Source organism: Cnephaeus nilssonii (assembly GCF_951640355.1).
Source record: "Cnephaeus nilssonii genome assembly, chromosome: 14".
Taxonomy (NCBI): Eukaryota; Metazoa; Chordata; class Mammalia; order Chiroptera; family Vespertilionidae; genus Cnephaeus; species Cnephaeus nilssonii.
Window position 1 is genome coordinate 42,045,348 of NC_137085.1, and position 20,962 is coordinate 42,066,309.

The 20,962-nt window shown below is 40.0% G+C and overlaps 1 protein-coding gene across 2 annotated transcripts in view; it reads left to right on the forward strand.

The window, feature by feature from the left end:
* CEMIP2 (cell migration inducing hyaluronidase 2) overlaps positions 1–20,962 on the forward strand; it is a 71,580-nt gene that overhangs the window by 1,679 nt on the left and 48,939 nt on the right. Inside the window, exons 1-4 of one of the 2 annotated variants that reach the window (XM_079791120.1) lie at positions 9,879–9,989; positions 13,566–13,908; positions 17,068–17,208; positions 17,816–18,377. In XM_079791120.1, coding sequence (XP_079647246.1) covers positions 13,578–13,908; positions 17,068–17,208; positions 17,816–18,377 — 1,034 coding nt within the window. In that variant the 5' untranslated portion in view covers positions 9,879–9,989; positions 13,566–13,577. Of the gene's footprint in view, positions 1–9,878; positions 9,990–13,565; positions 13,909–17,067; positions 17,209–17,815; positions 18,378–20,962 lie in introns of those variants that run through there. The other variant, XM_079791119.1, reaches the window with a different exon arrangement.

Genomic DNA, 20,962 nt, shown 5'->3' on the forward strand with positions numbered 1-20,962 from the left:
TGGTTGGCCAGAAAGGAGCTATTACTGTTTGTTTGACCCTTGAAGGGAGCTTGCAGTTTTCCAAGTTGTTCTGGGCATCACACTCCGGTTGTGTGTGCCTTTGATTGGCTATTCAAAGGGCTCTTTCGAGTTTGCATTTCTGGGCAAACTGAAGAAAGTGCAGCAGTCCACTGCGTAGTAAACATTGGGTAGCACCTTTTTGGGGCTTGATGTTAACATCAGTCCACTCCGCTTTCTGTGGATCTGCACAAAAGGATAGGTCAGAGTGTGTGGGAGTGGAACCGGGAAGTCTGTCTTCTGGCTTTCAAGTCAGCACCCCCCCACCCCATGTTTTTTTATCTGATGAATGTGTGTTTATAGCCTCAGAAAATTGAGGTGAGAAGTGAATTCTGAGTCATCACCTGTTCTACTGGAACAGCCTGGGCCTGAGCAGCAAGCTGAGGATTGGTCACTGTGTGTGTGGACAGGAAGTCGCCTCGGTGACGTCTTACATGATTTCCTTTGTGACAACTAATTGAGTGAAGTCTCCCTTCTCGATCTAGCCTGTAACCCACAGATTTTCAGAAGCCTCAGGTTGCACAACTGGAAACCAGAAGGGGACAACACCTCTTCCTTGTTGCAACTGACCAAGTCAAGCCTGTTCTCTAACAGCTGCTTTGGAAATAGAAGACAGAAGCAAGGGGGTGAAGTAGTTGTGGGCCACACCGAAATGGGAACACGGTTACTTACTAGCTGTGCACCTCTGGGCAAGTTTCTGAAATTGAGAATGATGATGTGATGAACTACGCTCAAGAGGATTTTTATTTATTTATGTATTTACTTTTAAAATATATTTTATTGATTTTCTTACAGAGAGGAAGGGAGAGAGGGATAAAGAGTTAGAAACATCGATGAGAGAGAAACATCAATCAGCTGCCTCCTGCACACCGCCTACTGGGGAATGTGCCCGCAACCAAGGTACATGCCTTTGACCGGAATCCAACCTGGGACCCTTCAGTCCGCAGGCCGATGCTCTATCCACTGAGCCAAACCGGTTAGGGCTAAAGAGGATTTTTAAATGATCACTATGAAATTCACAGTTTAAGACTCACATGGGATGCTGTATGTAAATGTGTACCTTGTAAAGTGCTGTGGAATATGAGTTGTGCCTCATCCACCCTCTCACCCACCATCCATTTACCAGTAACTAACACGTATTCATCACCTATTGTGTGACAGGCCCCGTGGAAGCAAACTGAATGCCCACCAGCTCTGTGGAGTGTACTTGTTGTTTGGGAGGGGGAGTTAGATGGAGTGGTTGAAGCTGGGAGATCATAGGGAGCGACCAGAGTGGCTTATCTATAAAGGAAGATAAGACAATCTCTGCTGTTGAAGAAAGGAGTCTAGCCAAGGAGGAAAGGAAATGAACAATGAGAAAGCCCAGTAAGTGCGTGTTTATGCACAGAATGCTTTAAGAACCCAAAGGAGGACCAGAGACTTTTTTGGGGGGGAGGGCATAGCAATTTGGTGAAATATAACATTTCCTAAATCAGACAAAATAGCAGAGACTGAAAACTCTATCAAAAGTACCATTTTTGAAATGTAAAGATTGGAGGACTTAAAATCAGAACTGCGTTTAAAACAAGGCTCTGACAGTTGCTGACCATTTGCTACTGGGCAAATCCCCTAATTCTTCACACTTTACTTCTTCATCTGTAAAATGAGTTTAAAATACTCTATGGAATTCCTCGAGGTTTAACTTAGATTTAAGATGCTGTGTATACAAGCTAGTGTCTTCTGGTATTAAAAGGTACTTTCAATATATGTTCTTTTTAAAGCTATATATATAAAACATTGTCATTTAGTCTAATGGATCTTAGTCACTGATTTCTATTTTGTTCTGAATAGTGCAATTCTTCAGACTTGAGGTTAGCTATTGTTACACGGCATTCCTCACTTGTTCAGGCATCCCAGACACGGGAAACCTTTTCATGCCGTTTGGGTTGTGAGCGCTAATTGGAAGGATGGGCTGTCTAGTGTAGTACATCAATTGAGAGGGTCTTGTCTGGGTCTGTTCTGTCTTCACCCGGCCTCTCAAAGCAAGCTAGCCCTTCTGCTTTCCTCTGACCTAACTAAATGAATAAAAGGAAGACAAAGCTATGCATTTGCATTGTTGAGACCATAAAAATCACCCCTGCCAGCTGGGTAGTAGACTTATCGGGGTGATCACTTCATAAGGTCTGTAAATATCTACTCGCTGTGTTGTGCACCTGAAATCAACATGATATTGTATGTCAACTGTAATTGAAAAATAGACTTTAAAAATCACCCTAGTTTTCTCCATTTGTAAAGAGATGTAATTTTCAACTACACAGTTAAAGAAAGGGTATTCTCAGCAGCAGCTGCCGTCGGTGAAACTTGAATATTTAAGCACTACTTGCTTTAGTATACTTGCTTTAGTATACTTGCCTTGAAATGAATTGAAGCTCATCTGACATTTTAATAAATGACCAGTGATAGAAACCCATACTCAGACATTTAAAACTGTCATGTGAAATGTGACTTTTTTTTGGGGGGGGGGGAGCAGTATGAATGTAAATCAGTTTTCAAATCAGTGCTACACATGCTGAATCTTAGCATGTATTTTTAAAGGGCCCTAAAAGTAATACTAAAACGAGGAAGTTGAGACCCAGAGAGGCTAACTAATTAGGTAAGGTCACATAGTAAATTAATGGCTGAGCAGGGACAAGAACCCCTTTGTCCCTATTTCTAGTCAGCATTTCCCCCCCTCCAGTATATTCTAACTTGTTATTGTTTGGTTTTGTTAGCAGTTTAGTGATTTTAATGATGAAATAATTTGCATTTGAGCTTAGAAATCCATTGCACCCAAGTTTAAGGCAGATACTATAACTTCTTTTTTGTTTGGGAGAATTTACAGATGATATGGTGCATGTATGGGGTGATGTTACTTGTAATACATTTCTGTCAAAAAAGAAACAAAGCGTAAAAATAATGTTAGGTTCACTTGCATATTCTATAAATAGTAAAGACATTTCAAATATTGTAGAAGTGCACTTTTTTTTTTTTTAAAGAAGCAAGTTCCTGGATACATTATTCAGATTTGTGTTATGAATCCTAGTGTAAAAGCATAAAACAATATGTTTGCATGTTCTTTTGTTTTCCTTATACTTTCCCTGGGAAGCCTTTAATGTGGGTTGTCACGAACTATATTTAGCAAATATTTTATTGCATTCCTAAGACGTGCAAGGCAGTATACTGATTGCTGTGAGCAATACAAAGATGAATGAGGCATAGGATCTTTATTAAAACAACTCTTTAAAAAATGTGAAACAGTCTCGGAAGCTATGTAAAGACTTAAAATACAGAATTGCTGTCTCCCAACAAATCAGTCCTTTGATCTAATAGTCATGTCTGCTTCGAAATTGTTATTATTAGACTAACCTTTTAACCAGATTTGTAATAAGACATTTGTTTTTAAAACATAAAAAGAAGTGGGTAAACATTTTATATTTATCGGGGCTCCCTCTTAGTTTGGATAAGAAGTAAAAATTGGGCAATATTTGATGGAATTTTATATGATGAAAAGTTTGCCTCGGAGAGCTGTGATAGTCTTAGCTTTAATATGTTTTTTAAAAATGGCTTTAATGCTGCAATTGGAACATTGTTTCCTGCAATTGGAACATTGTCTTGCAATTTAAGACAATCCATATTGATCCACTGAGAAAAGAATTGTCCTTATTGACTGAGTTTGATGTGTATCTTACAACATATGAACCTCCACCACAAATGAGATGTCCTGGCCATGTTCGAGTACCAAGTTTCTCCAAAGAGTGAAATTGTTACTGATTTGGGGGCTCTTGCCTAATTATTGGGTTGTACTTGGAGACTATAAACTTTCTGTCGTCACAATGGACTCTACTAATAGTGACTCACTTTCCTGAAGAGTGAATAGCTAGTTTCTTCACGTTCAATGAGTTGGGAATGAATCATTAACCTCTTAGGGTTGTTAAAGATTAAGTTTAGCACAAAGATAAATGCCTGATTTCTGTTTCAGAAGGAATGAGAAAAATGAGTCATTGTTTGGTTTTCTTATTGTGGTTGAGAAAAACACAACCACATGATTTTGTTTTTTAATACCATCAGTGCCACCAGTATAAAAAATAAACTTTATGAGGATTTAAAAAATACTGCACTTCATTCATGTAAAAGATGTGGCTTTAATTGTGTTTCTTAAAAATTCTCACCTGAGGATATTTTTTCCGTTGATTTCTAGATAGAGTGGAAGGAAGGGAGGAAGTGGGGGGAGAGAGAGAGAGAGAGGATGGAGGGAGGGAGAGGGGAAGAGAGAGAGAGAGAGAAAGAAAGAAAAAGAGAGAAACATCAACGTGAGAAAGATACATGGATTGGTTGCCTCCCGCACGCTCCATTCAGCACTGGGAACCTGCAACTGAGGTATGTGCTCTTGACTAGGAATTGAACCCGTGACCCCTTGGTCTGCAGGCTGATGCTTAATCACTGAGCAAAACTGGCCAAGATGCTTTAATTGTTTAATAGGTGTTTCATAATAGCCATTCTCCGGCCATCCTTGGCATACACACAAACAGAATCTGGTAGGAAGTAGGGTGTGTATGAAGGTATAGCTGAAAAGGTCAAACGAGAGAGGAATCGTCTTTTCAGCCTGGTTAATGACATCTTTCGATTAATGTCATTGCTGCTTTTGCAAGTGCCTGCGCTGATTTAGACACCCCTGTTCTTACCATGTGGCTGGCTTTCACAATGTATGGTTAGCCAATGGATAACTTTTTCCACCTGCCTCGTTACCATGTCATCTGAGCGTGGCTTTAACCTTAACGCACTTCTTGCTCCCTGTTTGTGCTTGTGGCATTTGAGCTCATCACGCAGCCCCCTTCGCCTCTTCTGCTGACCATATTTTCTTCCTGTTCAGCCATGGAAAGTCCAACCACCGCTTTAGTGTGAAGGACAGGGACTCTGACAGACTGTTTTGTATTTTGGCCTGGAGCTCATTTGCAGGTGACTCTGCCTGCCAGCCTTCATGAGGCTGTTGTTTTCCTCACATTGGTCATCGCTGGACAGTCTGGTGTCATTTTAGTGGCAGAGTTCAGTGGTAGATTTCAGTTCACACGCACAAAGTAAGGAAGCTATTACCAGCAGCAGTCTGATTATATACATTTGGGTAAGTTTGCCAGGGCTCTTAAAACTTCAAACTCTCTTCCATTCGTAGGGATTTAATAAACGCTGGTGATTACCTCTTTGCTGCAACATGCATGGTAATTATTTGCTCGGGTCATCTCCTGACCCATCAACACTGGCCTTGCAGCTCCTTGAAGGGAGTGATCATGCGCATATTTTTGCACCATTAGGTCCCCATCATCGAGCAGAGTCCTTGTCCCATAGGAGATGCTCAAGCCTGAATGTGTTCTCCCTTTGGCAAGACTTTACCGTTGGTGGTTAATGTTCTATTTAAATAGGCTGTGTGTCGTAGATATGAGAAATAGTACCCTCGAGTTCTGATCCTGGCCCTGCCACGAATAGAAACTTTGCTTTGATCCTGGATTGGGTAGCTCTGGATCCCTTCAGTCTGCACATCTCGTTATTCATCTGGAATATTTCTTAGTTGGGAAGGCATGTCGAAACATACTCATTAAACTTTCCTATTGTCACTGCATTTTGATGTTTGTGTCTCAGTGGATCATGAACTTTTGGTACGTCTGTACCTAATTATCAGACACATCTCTGTCCTCCCCCCCCATTCCCCCCCTCCCCCCCTCCTCCTTACCTTTTAACATTCTGCCAACATAACTGTCTTGGATCTTTCTTCTTGAGAAGTGTTTTAAAGCTTTGTCCCTGGCGCTTGGCAGAGAACTCAGCACTCAGGCAGCTCTGCCCTTTGCTGTGACCTTAATTAAATCAGCCTCCCTCGGGTCAGACTTTGGTGTGGGTTCTTTCTTTGGAAGGCCAGCTGCAAGGCTGACGGCTTGCCTGCGCCTGCCATTGTGCGGGTGCCTATGCCCAGCCATCCGTCACTGTCAGCAGGTCCTCCCAGCCGGTGGGGAGCAAGGCCCACGGGGTGGGGGTGGGGGGGTGGTCTAAGGAGCATTGGGAGGGAGAAGAGGAAACAACAGCTTTCCAAAGGAAAGAATTAAGGAGAAAAAGGAATCTGAGGAATCATCATGGGGAAAAAGCAAAACAAGTGAAAAACAGAAGACAGGTAGGTAACAGGACCCTTTTCTTCCTCCAATTTTTCAAGTTGAAAAACAGTCTTCCTCCAGGTTTGTTTATCCTTTAATTATTTTACCCAGACGCCTACATACTTTAATTTTTTTTGGGGGGTGGGGTGGGCGGGGGACTGGGCAAAGAGTGTTAGATATTCTACATGGTCATCCTCTCTGTGCATCGTCACCCTGTTGGTCTGTCGATCTGTATTTTCCCCTCCTGCTTCTCTTTTGTTGCCCATGATAATGTTCTCCGGCCTTTTTGCTCTATCAGCCATTTTGGCTTTAGGGTCAAGATTGCTTTGCACGGACATACTTAACAGATCTGAAAAAAAGAGACAGGATTAATGAGTTATTTGGTGGCAGAAAAACTAGACATCTGCCTCATGTACCTTGGATAAATGAGAACTAAATGGATTAAAAGTATTTCTTAAAGCTCACTTAAAGTACTTAACTTTAAAAACAGGAAAGTGTTTACTTGGTTTACTTTGGGTGTAAGATATTATAAATAAACACTCTTTGTTTTGAGGAATCCATATTTTAACAGATTCCAATATAATTTGCTGAGGATATATTCACTTTTGTGATTGTTAACTAATTTGCTAATCTGAATTCCTAAAATACAGATCCATTAGCATTTGTTTTGCTGTTTTCAACATAAGCAAACTCTTAGTATTTTTAGTTAATTTTTGTTTTCCAGGTATTTACTGTATCTTGACAATAGTTTTTTAGCAAAGAGTACAATATAGCTTAACTGAAAAGTGAATTTCTAAGCAGGAAAAAAACTAATATCTTCTGATTTTAAATAATACTTATTCCAACTCACATACTTATTCCAGCTCAATGGCTTAGTGGCCCCCAATTTTTTTTGTTTTTTAGTAAGTGTAGTGTTTTTAGGATTCTATGTTTGAAATATTCCTTATGATTTCTCTCTATTACATTCTAATAGGGTTAGTATATATTAGGAAAATTTCCTTTTGAAGGAGGAGATAATGCAAACAATATATGGTACCAAACTAGAAGTCTGGAGTATATTGGTGTTTGTATATAATAGTAGCTTAATTTGGGGGAATATCATTTATCAGAAATGTCTAAATTCACCAAGTGGAGAAAGAAGGTAGGGGAATGGAATTAAACTTTCTCAGTCCCTTATCCTGTCACTTCATTGAGAGAGGCTTATAATGAAAGGTTGGTGCATTCCTCTTCTACCTCTAAGCATTGGCCTGGGTATGATCAGCTTAGTAACAGTGAGCCAGGATCAAAGTAAGTAAACTCACTGTGCAAAGTGTCTTATTTCTTGGGGACATGCCAGATAGTTGCAGGTGATAGTGACTCATCTTGATTTGTCAGAGTTGAAAGAAAAAGACAAAAGGGCTAAGATAAATACGAATGCATGGTAATAATGGAGAATGTGTCTTGTGCAACAGCGTGAAGGCACTGTCCTATCTAGAGATTTGGGACTGTGCTTACACAAAACCAAGCGCATCTCTGAATGAAAGTAAACTTAATCTCTCCCCCATCTGTCTATTTTCTCCCAAATAGCTACCTGCCATTTATGCTGAATTCCTGTGCAGGCAAGGATTTGACTGATGTAAGCTCTTTTAAATCCTGCCTACACTTGTTATGAGAACATATTTTTGAATGAAAATAGCCAGGCTTGTAAGAATAGTCAGGATGCTGGCATAATCTCAAGTGTTTTTTCTTCTATGATCAAGGACATAATTTTTAAAACAGTATCCAACCTATAATTCTACAGGTTACTGTCAAAATCATTGCCTTTTCATTAGGTGTTCAGTATGGTGGGGCCAGTATGCATGGCACAGCACTGAGCAGTGGGACCCACGCTGTGTTGGGTTGGAGGAGCTGGATGATTTGGGGGACGGAGCGTTACCATATTGCCTACCGGGCAGATGTCCTCGACCACTGTGTGTAAGGGCTAAGCGTGCATGGAAGTGAATTTGTCTTCTATATTAGCATCTCAGCAGTTAGAAAGAACATGAAAACTTAGCTCTTTAAAGCACCCTTATTAGTGTTGAGTTACTGCTGCTATCTCTTATTGAGAAGACTTTCCCTTTGATGATAGCATTTATTGGATGTCAGCATAATGATAAAGTGGAATGGAACATTTTATTTTTTCCTGTGTGCCTACAGCATTTCCTGGTGGTGGTAAACTATTACAAAATATTGTGAAAGGTTGAGCTTGTCTAGATAGCTTGCTGCTCTTTATCTTTAGGATTCCTGTCTGGGGTTGTTAATAATACCTTTTATCCACTAGATTGTAAACTAGGATTGAGTTTTGTAAAATTTAACCCGTTGACTTTTTGCTTGAAGTAGTAAATGTTCTCAGTTTTTCCCAAATCGGAGCAACTGATATAGAGAGGTTAGACATATTTTTTAGAGGTTCTAAGAAATGTTGAAGAAGGATTAGATGGGAAATTCCAGTGTTTGTGTGTGTGTGTGTGTGTGTGTGTGTGTGTGTGTGTAAGAGAGATAGAGATCTAAGTTCAACAAGCATTTATTGAGTAACAAGCATTTATTGAGTACCTACTATGTGTAAGGCCCTGTGGGAAGACTAAGGTAAATAAGACATTCCTGCTCTTAAGAAGCTTGTAGTCAGTGTAGGAGATTGACAGGTACATGGATAATTGAAACATAAGGCAGAAAGCAAGATGATCTAATAAGAGTTTTAAACAGAGGACAGGGAAATACAAGCAGGGAAGTTGTGGAATCCTGAGAAGGCTTAATGGTTGAGATAACACCATGTTTGAACATTTTAAATGAGAATATCTCAATTTTCTTAAAATCACTTCCTTTTTATAGTTCACGCCCGCCCAAACAATCATGCTCTCCTTTACTGTTTTTGAAATTTAAAAGTAATTACTTTCAGTGATTACTTATTGTAATGTATTACCAAATAAATTAATTGAATGCTCCTGCCAACTGTATAAGTCCCTCCCACACTGAGTTACTATTTAAGGTTATACACTCTTTATCCAAGAGAATAATTTTATTTAAAATGACAGCAAGTTTTTAAGGTGTTTTTTGTTAGGGAAACTGAGAATTAGACAAAAGTATTAGGTTTTGAATGCTTCCCCTTTTTCAGCATTTGCATTTATACCTTGTAAGTTGGTATGATGCTTTCATATTCTTAGTTCTTTCATTATCTACTTTAATTTTTTGCCTAAATTCCTCGTGCCTAAATTAAATCATGCAAGTTCATTGCATGATTTAATTTTTCAAATTAATTATTACCAAGCCTTTTGGGCTACCGCTTTTTACCATCCAGAGTAAATAAATACAAGATAACTCTTTCAAGGAACATCTAAATACCAAAAATTATGCTTTCAAACCTTTGTGGAATTTATTTCCAAATTCAATATGAATGACTTGGGCTATCTCCCATTTTGGGTTGTGTTTAGGGATTTAGCACCGGCTGTAATAGCTCCTAAAATATGTCATTAAATATGGATGTGTTCCTTCTATATGGTATGTGCTTTCCACTAGAAATGACGGGCCATGTAAATAAATTTACAGTGTATTAAGTAAAAACATTGGCCTGTAACAGAAATTTTAAAATGACACCTAATAGTCCTCTCCTTGAAGTCTTGAAAGCCAGAGGAAACACTTCATCCTCTTTCCTCTATTAGGTTCTGGCTTTGATCTCAAACTCAAGCGAGTGCCACAAGTATTAAGAGGCTCGTGGATGGAATAGTCATTGTTGAGAAAGCCTGGGATCCCGACCACAGTATTTCCTTGGTGAGTTTCACTCTGCCGTCAATCAAGTGATTTCAGATTGCATTTAGGAATTGCATTTCTTGGGAATGCTGTAAATCTTTTATTTATCCTCCCTAGTTTCTACCACAATCCTCTAATGACCACAAGATCTCATGATTGCTTATTGAATGAGGGAAATGTCATTCCCCCCCCCCCCATGAATAATTAAAATCTGTAACTAGCAATCAATATATTTTAAAGTAATCGATTCATAATACTATTCCTAATGTAAACTCATAAATGTAAAGTGAAATTCTAAAGCACTGGATGCGTATCTTATATCTTTAAAAATCGTAATAAATTGAGTAAATTAGCACACACATGATTTTTTTTATAATAAGAAATGTATACTTAGAAAAAGAATGACTTTGCTGCTTACGCATTTATATGTTTTTCTGTAAAATAGAGCTAATGGGTTTAGAACACGTATGTAGGAAAACATAGTTTTGCAGAAGGGTTATGGGGAAAACACAACCGTGATTATTTTTTATTTCTTGACCCTTTTAATTTGGGGTGGACACCATCTGCATTTTCATGGTAGGATACCCTTTTGTTTATGTGAAGACAGAAATTATTCCCAGGGGGAGGGTGACTTCATTTTGCCTCTCTCTGCCTTTTATTGAATTGCCGGTACATCTGGTGACACATTATCTCCCACAAAAGGCCTCTCCAGCCTTTTAAGTAGCAACCTTTCTCACCCTGAAACAATGAAGTATCAGGTGATTGCAGCCTCAAACAAAAGATTTCCACTCGCTTTAGAGCATATTACAGTCCCGATTCCCTCCCACCCTGGCGAGGCTGGCACTCTAGAATTTCTGGTTTAGTCTTTTCTTTGTTAATAGACCATCATAAAGGGGACGTTGTTATCCTCTCTCATTTGTTCCAGCCGGATGTATCCTTTATTTCATTCTGTTCCTTGGCACAAGCAGTAGTTTCTTCAATAGCACCTTAAACCCCATTGCTTTCCCTTTGTCATGGAGCTTAAGCTTCATAAATAATTACTTTTGTTCAGAAATCACACCGCACAAACCGAGTGTTTTGGACAGGCACACTGACTCTGAGAATGCCCTTTGCCCTGTGTAAAATCAGCATCAGTTCCTGATTAGATTTCCTTTCTGTCCCCATTAATTTCCAGGTCATTTGGGTCCTGGGAACACTTGTTTTTGGCTTCTCTAATGACCACATTTTGTGTTAATGGATTTGCTGTAGTTTAGAGCCATTTGGAGGTACCCTTAGGACTAGGATCTTATTCATTGTTTTGGCAGAAATTGAGGAAGATTAATTTTAAGGGTATTGAATGAAGTCAGGTGACTCTGAGACACTCTAATTGTTGAGGAAGGGAAGTAATGGAAGAGGTTGAATATCACGTTTCTGAAGCCATTGAGCATGTTTTAAATATCCACAGTCATTGCAATAAGAACAGTATGTGGCATAACACCTCTTTCTTCCCTCCCCTCCCCTCCCCTCCCCTCCCCTCTCCTCCCCTCCCCTTCCCTCCCCTCCCTTCCCCTCCTTTCTCTCTCTCTCTCTCTCTGCAAAGAAACAGTAAAATTTCATTTAAAACTTACTCTTTCATTCAAAAACATATTACAGTAAAGTCTATAAAAAATGAAAAGGAGTGTCTTTTGTGTGCCAGCGTTTCTTAATAGGAAAGAACCACGTACACTAGTAGTCTACTGAACTTTTGCATGAAAAATTTCTGAAATAGTACTATGCCCTTTCAGCACAGTTCTAGCTACATCCTTACAAAACGGATTCTTTGAAATTACTGCCTCTCAATTGCTTTGAAAGACACATTAGTGTAACTTTTCAGAGCCTGAACTCCAGAGTAAAAAACTTGGGCTTGGGACCTGGTTCTCCTGTATACTAGCTGATAAACATTCTAGCTCTCAGTTTCTCATGTGTAACATGGGGATAATGGCATCTACTTATATATTTGTTGTGTTAAATGTATTAGACGAGTTAATACACATACGGTCTTTGAAACAAGACCTGGCAGTAAGTGCCCTATGAGTGTTAGCTATTTTTTAAATCATCTTAACCATGCTGGCTGGGCTACCTATATTATCTCTTAACTAGACACTGTAAATCCACCTATAAACCAGCAGGTCACAGTACGATTCCCAGTCAAGGCACATGTCCAGGTTGCTGGCTTGATCTCTCTCTAGTGTGGGGCAAGCAGGAGGCAGCCGATCAATGATTCTCATCTCCCTTTTCCTCTCTCTCTCTTGTGACCTCTCTTTTCCTCTCCCTTCCTAAAATTATCTATATATTTTTAAAAAGAGATAATACAAGTAAAAATACGTAAGTTGCTTCACCATAAGATGAATATAGTGGGGGAAATGGAACACTAAACACCAGTGCTTGTCTATTGGGAACTTGTAAGGGCCTCCTTGTGGCCCTCATGACATGAACTTCAGAGTTCAGTTTAAAGAACTTAGGATAATGATACTCAAAGTATGACCACCTGCTTCTGTGTCACCAGGGTGTTGTTATAAAAATGTAAAATCCAGGGCTCTCTTTGCACCAACTGAGCCAGAATCACTGGGGTGGAGAGTCCAGGAATCTACGTTTTTAACAAGCGTCCCTGGTGATTCTTAAGCACACAATGAAAATTGAGAACATTTGCCATAGAACAGTCACCCTCAACCTAGGTGCTCTTTAGAAACACGGGGAGGGGCACATTTAAAAGATAACAATGCTTGGACACTGTCTTAATTGTTTGAAGTGTGGCCATTGATATTAGGGGGTGGTTATAATGTGCAGCCAGATTGAGAAGCAGTGATATTAGAAGGCGATTAGTGAAGGTGATTGTCCACATATGTTAGGTGTTGGCAGAATGTCCAAACCTGTAGAGAATTTTTATAAAAATATATTTGAACCAAACAGGATACACCTGGAAGCAAGATCACCACAGACAAAAATATTAAAAATGCTTCCTAGAATAGTTGTTTGCAGCTTCTTTTATGCAGGGAATTTAAAGAAGATTACAAGAAGGTGGGAGGAAGCAAGGCTGGGATTAGATACAGGAAAGTTAACAATTATGTGCTCACTTGAGGGTGGTTTTGCCTGAAGGGTCTGAAAAGGGGTGTTTCAAAGGGGTGTTAACCTAGATGCACAGAAACAATGGACAGGGATTGCTTAAGGCAAAGATATTACTAAAGAGGTTGATGTGCCTGACCTGCCTGGTTAGGAATTTATGATCAGGTCACCCTGTAAGGTTACTTTTCATAGAACCCCTTTTTCTGCCACACAGGGTTGTAAGTGGACTTGGTATTTTCAAACAGTCATCCCAGTGTTTACCAAGACCTGGGGAGAAAGTAGAAATGGGGAATTGTTGCTTAAAGGCTATAAAGTGTGTTTGGACAGAGTTCTGGAAATGGATGCTTATGATGGTTGTGCACATTCTGAATGTACTTGATGCAACTGAACTATACACTTTAAAATGGTTTAAATGGTAAGTTTAATGATGTGTATATTTTACTGCAATAAAATATACTTTAAAAAAAGCCATTCTAATTCTCACATTTCTTATTTTTTCCCCCTTTCTTTTTGCAGTGACAGCGTATCATGCATGCCACTAATTCCAGGGGACGCTCCCCTGCTTTCCTGCAACCTCAGAATGGAAATGGCCATCGCTCATCCGGCTATGTTCCAGGGAAGGTTGTCCCACTGCGTCCCCCTCCTCCTCCAAAGAGCCAAGCTTCAGCCAAATGTCCCTCCAGCAGACAGGAAGCCCGGGCCAGCTTTGCTTTCTCACCTGAAGAGCAGCAAGCCCAGGGAGGAAGCCAAAAGCAGAAGAGGCACAAAAATACTTTCATTTGCTTTGCTATCACTAGCTTCTCATTTTTTGTTGCACTTGCAGTCATTTTAGGAATATCCTCAAAATACGCTCCAGACGGTAAGTGCCTGTGTGTGTGTGTGTGTGTGCACGTTGCTTATAGAACATATCATAGAAGAAGAAAGAAGGAAGAAAACAGATTAAGATTAAAATGCTCTTTTATCTTAAGTTGGCTCTACCTAACTAATATGTAAGTGGTTAATATAAGGTGTAACCTCTGAATGAGAGCAATTGTCAAAGGAATCTATTGAAAATGATAAAAATTAAAGGATGGCTCTTCCCACTTTGTCACTTTGTCCCAGTGCTCAAGACATCCTTGAGTATTTCTTTTTGAAATGGTAATTTTAAGAGTCTTTACTGAATTCTTAAGGTAGCACAATTTCATCCTTTGTGGGAGATAGGCCTTCATTTGCCAAAGGTTTTTAGTGATGAAGATCACTAACTGGAATGATAAACTATGTTTGATTTTTTTTTTTATTTTTTTATATAAGTGAAGGCCCTGGTCAGTGGGTTGGAGCATCATCTCGATGGGCCAAGGTTGAGAGTTTGATCCCTGATCAGGGCACATACAAGAATCAACCAATGAACACGTAAATAAGTGGAACAGCAAATCGATGTTTCTCTCTCTTTCTCTTCCTTCCTCTCTCTTGTTCTCTAAAGTGAATAAATAAAAATTAAAAATATACATACATATATGTGAAAATAATTAAATTTGTGTTCTGCGGTTTGCAACTGGCTGGGGGACTATTCGAAAAGAGAAGCCTCAAACATTTTTGAGGAACAATGTCTACCCTAAAAGGAAAATATCCATTAGGAGGTGTGATTTCTGAAATATTTGTCTAAAAAAAATCACTCATTTCTTCATAGTTAAAGATCATGTAGGGAGGTTTTAATTTCTTAAAGGCCTTTGCTTTCCAAGTTGGTAATATATTAATATTTTGGGTGATTTTGAAGAAGTTCATTGTCAGTCGGCCTAAATACTATACCAACAAAGAACGGCCTCATAACAGAATCCGTCCATCCATGTGAAAATCAGAGGGCTCTGTGGGAGAAGAAGCAGATGTAGCAGCCTGGACTGGGCACCATAGTTATCTGCATTTTTTAGTCTGCAACATATTTTTGTCAAATTAGATGGCTATAACATTTGAGAAGCATTTTACCACTTAAAAGACTTACAAATATTATTTTGTTTAGTGTCCATGGGTGATTTAGAGGTTTATAGACTTTAAGGTCCTGGGGCGAGGTATATCAATACTTCTAAGTAGACCTGAGTAAGAGAGATGTTCATATCAATATCTTTGTTGACTACGCCCTTAGACTGACCACATTATGAACTTGTAATGTTGCTTTTCATTGCACGTGGCATTGACTTTCCTTCCCTTTTCTCCAGTAGAATAACCAAGATCACTGCTGTTGATTTATTCTTTCTAAGTAACTTTTGCAATAAAGGGATGCTAGGTTAGTGGAAAATCAGAGCTGAAATCTGTGGCTTTAACTGATGTTTTCATATTCCATTGCAAACAGTGAATTGCTGATGTGGTTCCTTGAATCAACATTCTTTAGTTTCATATTTTGGCAGAATAAGTGCAGAATATCAGTGGAAAGATCTGGTATGCTGAAGTATTTCAGCGTCAGCCTCCCTGTGGTTGTTGCTCTTACATAACTTTGATAATGCACCCACTGCTCAACAAGTGGGTAGCCAGGAAGATGGGGCAGACCGAGCTATTTTTCAGTGCTTTCTGCAGACCACACACTTGCTCATTAAATAAATGTTACTGGAAGGAAACAGCCTGGAGTTTTTGTTGATGGTTCTAATGAAGTGAGCTCTCCTGGGGAATCATTATAAACAATTAAGGAGAATTATGTAACGATTGTAGTAGCCTCTAGATATCAAAAGACTGGATTTCCTTCTCCATAGCTGGGTGTAGTGTTGTTACATGGGACATACATTCGCATCTGATACAACATTTTGGAGAATTCCAGCTAGATGTTCTATGGCAAAAGAGGGAGGTAGAAGAAAAGTTGAAGAGATCTTCAATATTAAGTTAGAACACATTCAAAAAATTTCTTGTTTCCTCCATGGGAAGGAAAGTTTAAGGATTATTCTCAGTATGATAGTGATGATCACTGATTTACCAGAATTAAATATCAGTGATTATGAAGCTGCTATGAGAAAAATTAATTCCATGAAATAATTGTCAAGGTCTTAACTAGCGGGACTAATAATAGCTTGGAGGGCTGTGGGCTCATTACTGTGTGTGTGTGTGTGTGTGTGTGTGTGTGTGTGTGTGTGTCTATATATAAATTTTACAGTATCTAGTATAGAGTGGACAAATGGATCCTCAATAAATACGGTCATTAGTTAATCCAAATTGGTGTGATGCCCCCCGCGACCCCTTCTTTCAAATTATAGCAGAAAGTAAAGGTATCATGCATTAAATACCTGTGGCATTACAGAATACTTTTATGTTTTCATAATCATCTATTCAAGAGGCAAATTCTCATTTAGTAAAGGGCTACAGGAAGTAAAGTAAACCTCATTTCTTAAAGGGGAACTTTCCTATCACTCAACGTGCTGAGTAATCTTGGGTTTGGCTTCTCTAATCTGTGGTTTTTCTCCCCTCTGAAAATGAGAAGTCATGCCTTTGGCCATTTGCCTCTTGCAGCTTTGTTGGGAAAGAGTGGTACATGTCTAAAGATAGCGATATTTATTAGCTACTGCCTTGGGAGTAGAAGAGGTGCTATTTTCACCTACTAATGACTCAATGTGCACAGGAAAGAACTTGGGAAGACCTAATATATATATATATTGCTTAGCAGTTTCCATTTTTTATTTACTAGTACGTTTGTTGTGAACATATTTTCTTTTCTAAAACATGCGGGTCCAAGGACAATTCAGTTTTGCCCCTTCCTGTTGATTGTATTTCCAGAGTAGATGATTCAGGAGAATGCCATTTTGACTTTGTGGAGTTTGACCCAAACTAGATGGTAGCAAGTTAGCTTTGTGGTGAAACCTTTTTCCTGTGTGGAGGAAGTAAAGGATTTGATGTATCTCTGCTGGGTGGGAAGGGGTGGGGTCTCCATCCTATGGCAAGAAATTAAAAGATGTCAGCCCATTAATTTCAGATCGCAATACATGATGGTAGTGCTTTGATTTGGCTAAAGGTATCCTTCCATTTTGTTGGGTTGATGGGATATTGATGTTGCATTGTCTTACAGAGAATTGCCCAGATCAAAATCCTCGTCTCAGGAACTGGGATCCTGGACAAGATTCTGCAAAGCAAGTTGTTATCAAGGAGGGAGATATGTTCCGACTGACCTCAGATGCCACAGTGAATTCTATAGTCATTCAGGATGGAGGTGAGTAATAGTTCCTGTCTGTGGGAACACTTTGCTGTTTACTATGGGGCACATTTGATGTTCTTTCTATAGAAACTGTTCGTAGCCTTTAGGACATGGTGTTACTCTAACCACGGAGACATGCAAAGTTCCTAAGGTAGAACCATAGAATTCAAGAGCTAGAAGGGCCTTAGAATCACTTATGTCAACACCCTTGATTTATAGAAAAGGAAAACAGCTCCAGAAGGTGAATTTTCTTTAGCCAAATCTTTGTTACAGCTGTGGAGAGTAATGAGAAAATTAACATGGGTTAACATGGAAAAATGAGATTCAGATTTGTCGGCTCTTCGATACTATTCTGGAAAAGATTTACCTCTAAAGGGAATGGATTGAAATTCCTAAGCGTGAGCATTTTTAGTGTGTTGAGATATGAGCTCTTCATTTCTTCCTTGACTGTTTTGAAAGCAGGTTTAATTTTCTAATGAAGACTTTTAGTGAATTCTTTTTAAACCCAACTTAATTGTGGAAGAGTCCCCCTCCCCCCCTCCACCCCCCAAGTGAAATCTGTTTCTCTGTCTGTCAGAAAGGTGTTTCCAAAGTGGGCTGACACCAGTGTTGTTCTCTGCAGGGCTGCTTGTATTTGGGGACCATAAAGATGGATCCAGAAATATTACTTTGAGGACTCGTTACATCCTGATCAAGGATGGTGGGGCGCTTCATATTGGAGCAGAAAAATGCCGCTATACATCCAAAGCGACAATTGCCTTGTATGGCAAGTCCGATGAAGGTGAAAGTATGCCAACATTTGGCAAAAAATTTATTGGTGTGGAAGCTGGCGGGACACTGGAGTTACACGGGGCACAGAAGGCGACGTGGACGTTGCTGGCGAGAACTCTGCACGCCTCAGGCCTGACCTATGGCGCCTATGCCTTTGAAAAGAACTTTTCCAGGGGCCTCAACGTGAGGGTCATTGACCAAGACACAGCCAAGATTTTAGAAAGCGAGAGGTTTGATACCCACGAATACCACAACGAGAGCAGGCGTCTTCAGGAGTTTCTGAGGGTCCAGGATCCGGGACGGATTGTTGCTATAGCTGTTGGAGATTCAGCAGCCAAGAGCCTCTTACAGGGAACCATACAAATGATCCAGGACCGGTTGGGAAGCAAGCTGATCCAAGGACTGGGCTACAGGTGGGCATACCTTGGTACTTTCTTCTCCAGCTCTGGGTGAGAGTCTACATGTGACAGGAGAGCGAGGGTGGACACAGACACACAGCACACCACGGCCTGACTCCAGGTTAGAATGGCCACTGCCATCTGGAGGACTGGCTGCCTCTTGCTTTGAATCATGGGCCTGGAGGACAGGATACTGGTTACAAAAGCTCTTTTCTTGGCTTTGGCTTATGAAGCACTTTGTGAACTGTAGCATCAGGCTTTCGAAAAGAAGAGAAATGTGGCCTGGCCGGCGTGGCTCAGTGATTGAGTGTTAACCTATGAACCCAGAGGTCAGAGTTCGATTCCCGGTCAGGGCACATGCCTGGGTTGTGGGCTCCATCCCCAGTGTGGGGCATGCAGGAGGCAGCCAATCAGTGGTTCTCTCTCATCATTCATGTTTCTATCCCTCTCCCTATATTAAAATACATTTTTTAAAAAAAGAACAGAAATGTGGTACTAAAAAAAAAAAGAAAAAATCATGCAGTGTAAGGACAATTTACTCTTCTCTTTCATTACTTCTGAAGTGTGTCCTATGAGACTCAGGCTAATCAAGGCACTTGAGGAGTTGAAAGGTTAGGGCCCAGTTTCGTGCTAGAAAGTCTGAGTGGGGTGGAACACGCACAGCTTTCTCTTTCGGAATCCTTTGGTGGTCATTGGACCTACTGATTTGCTTGATACAGGTCCGGGGAGGCCTGGCATGTACGTGAGGCCAAGCTGGAGGGCTAGGAAGTTCATCCAGAGAGTAGGGATCATTTGTACTATTTGTGGTTCTTGTGCCATATTCTAGTTGACGTGATTTCCTAACTCATCCCTGAGCTGGCTCAACATTTAATTCAAAAAACAGAAGTTTCAATTCTGCTTACTGTTCTTTAAGTCAAGGAATATCTGCAGTGAAAAGTAAGAGGATTTCAAAACTCACATATGAAGATGATCTAGTTATTTTTTGATGGTTGGTTGATCTAGTTATTATTTTTTCCTTGGAAATCTGGTTGTTGGAATGAAAGATTATCTATAGAAATTCTGGAGAAAGTTAAGACGAAGTGAGTAAAGAAAAGGGGTCTGTAATGTTTTAAAAACGCTTTCTGTTCACCCAGGGAATATGTAAAAGTCGCTAAGAGCTGGGTACCCATAGATCTTTGATGAAACGACACCCTCTCAGCCTTCCTTTAATCTAGTGGATAGACAGAGACCTGAGTAGATGAGGATTGAACAATAAGGCACTTGCTGCATCGACAGGCTACAATGGGAGTGTAGTAGAAGGAACTCCAAAATTGGCCTGGGTTAGTCGGTTGGAGGCTCTCCAAAGGCGAGGATGTTTAGGAGTGGGATGGAGGTCCTTCCAGACAGAGAACAACGTGCAAAACTTCAGAAGTGTTTTTTAAAAATTTTATTAAATATATTAAATAAAATTTATTTAATAAATTAAATACATATACAGTCCTATATACATACAGAAAAGTGCTCAAAATAAGAATGTAGAGGGTAATGACTTAGCACAGTGTGATAACTGGGTCGCTACCACCCAGCCCGTGAAATAGAACACTGCCCGTGGCCCATCCTGTTCACGGATCACCCCCTCCACTCGCCAAAGGGAACCAACTGCCCTGATTTGGTGGAGAATACTGAAGTGTCTGAACTTCATATAAATGAGGGCAGATAATATATCATATTTTGTGTCTGGCCGCTTTGCTCAACTCTGTTATTGAGGGTCATCTGTGTTGTTGCATGTAATGCTGGCTCATTGTCATTGCTGTTTATCTTACGTTGTGTGTTTATGCCACACGGTATTCACGGCGGGCTATCTGGGTGGCTTTCCAGTTTGGACCTCTGTTATCATAGGTGCTTCACTGAATGATCTTTTACCCCCCTCTTGATGCACATGTGCACATATTTCTATAGTTCCTAGACCTAGGATAGGAGCACCTTTTCAAAGTTAGACCCCCTCCTTTGTTTCCGTATCCGGTGATGCCAGGGGTTACAACTTCTGTTTCTTTAGGCCATCATTGTTCTAGGTCAGTGTGATCATTAGCCATGAATATTTTGTTTGACTTTTCATTATTTATTTATTTTTTATTCTCTCTGCTGGTTTCTAAATTCCCTTAAAATATAGCTGCTGATTGGGCGGAGGAATCAGTGTTGTGATCCTTTGCCAATGTTCCATGCTTGGACATTATCTCCAGTGTACATAAACATGCCCCTTTGAAGATACTGTTCTGGTGCACTGACATTTTCCTCAAGTGGAGGAGGGAAGTGGGAGTGTTTTGGAGATAGTGTCAATAGAATACAACATTGTTTTATAGTTGCTGAGGCAGTCCTGGTAAATAAAGGAAGCCTCTGCTATTTTCCTCTCCTTCCCTCTCACACAGGAGATCATACATTGAGACATTCTTCATTAGATTCTTTCTGCTGTGTCAAGGAATATAAATAGAGCTGTAAAGCGTTGTCAGCCAAAGAGGAGCTAAATCCAGGCAGGGGTGGGTGTGGAATTTATAAGGATGTAGGCATACTTTGGTTAGCTTTTATCTGTGACTATCCGGCCATCTGTCTGGCATAGATTACAT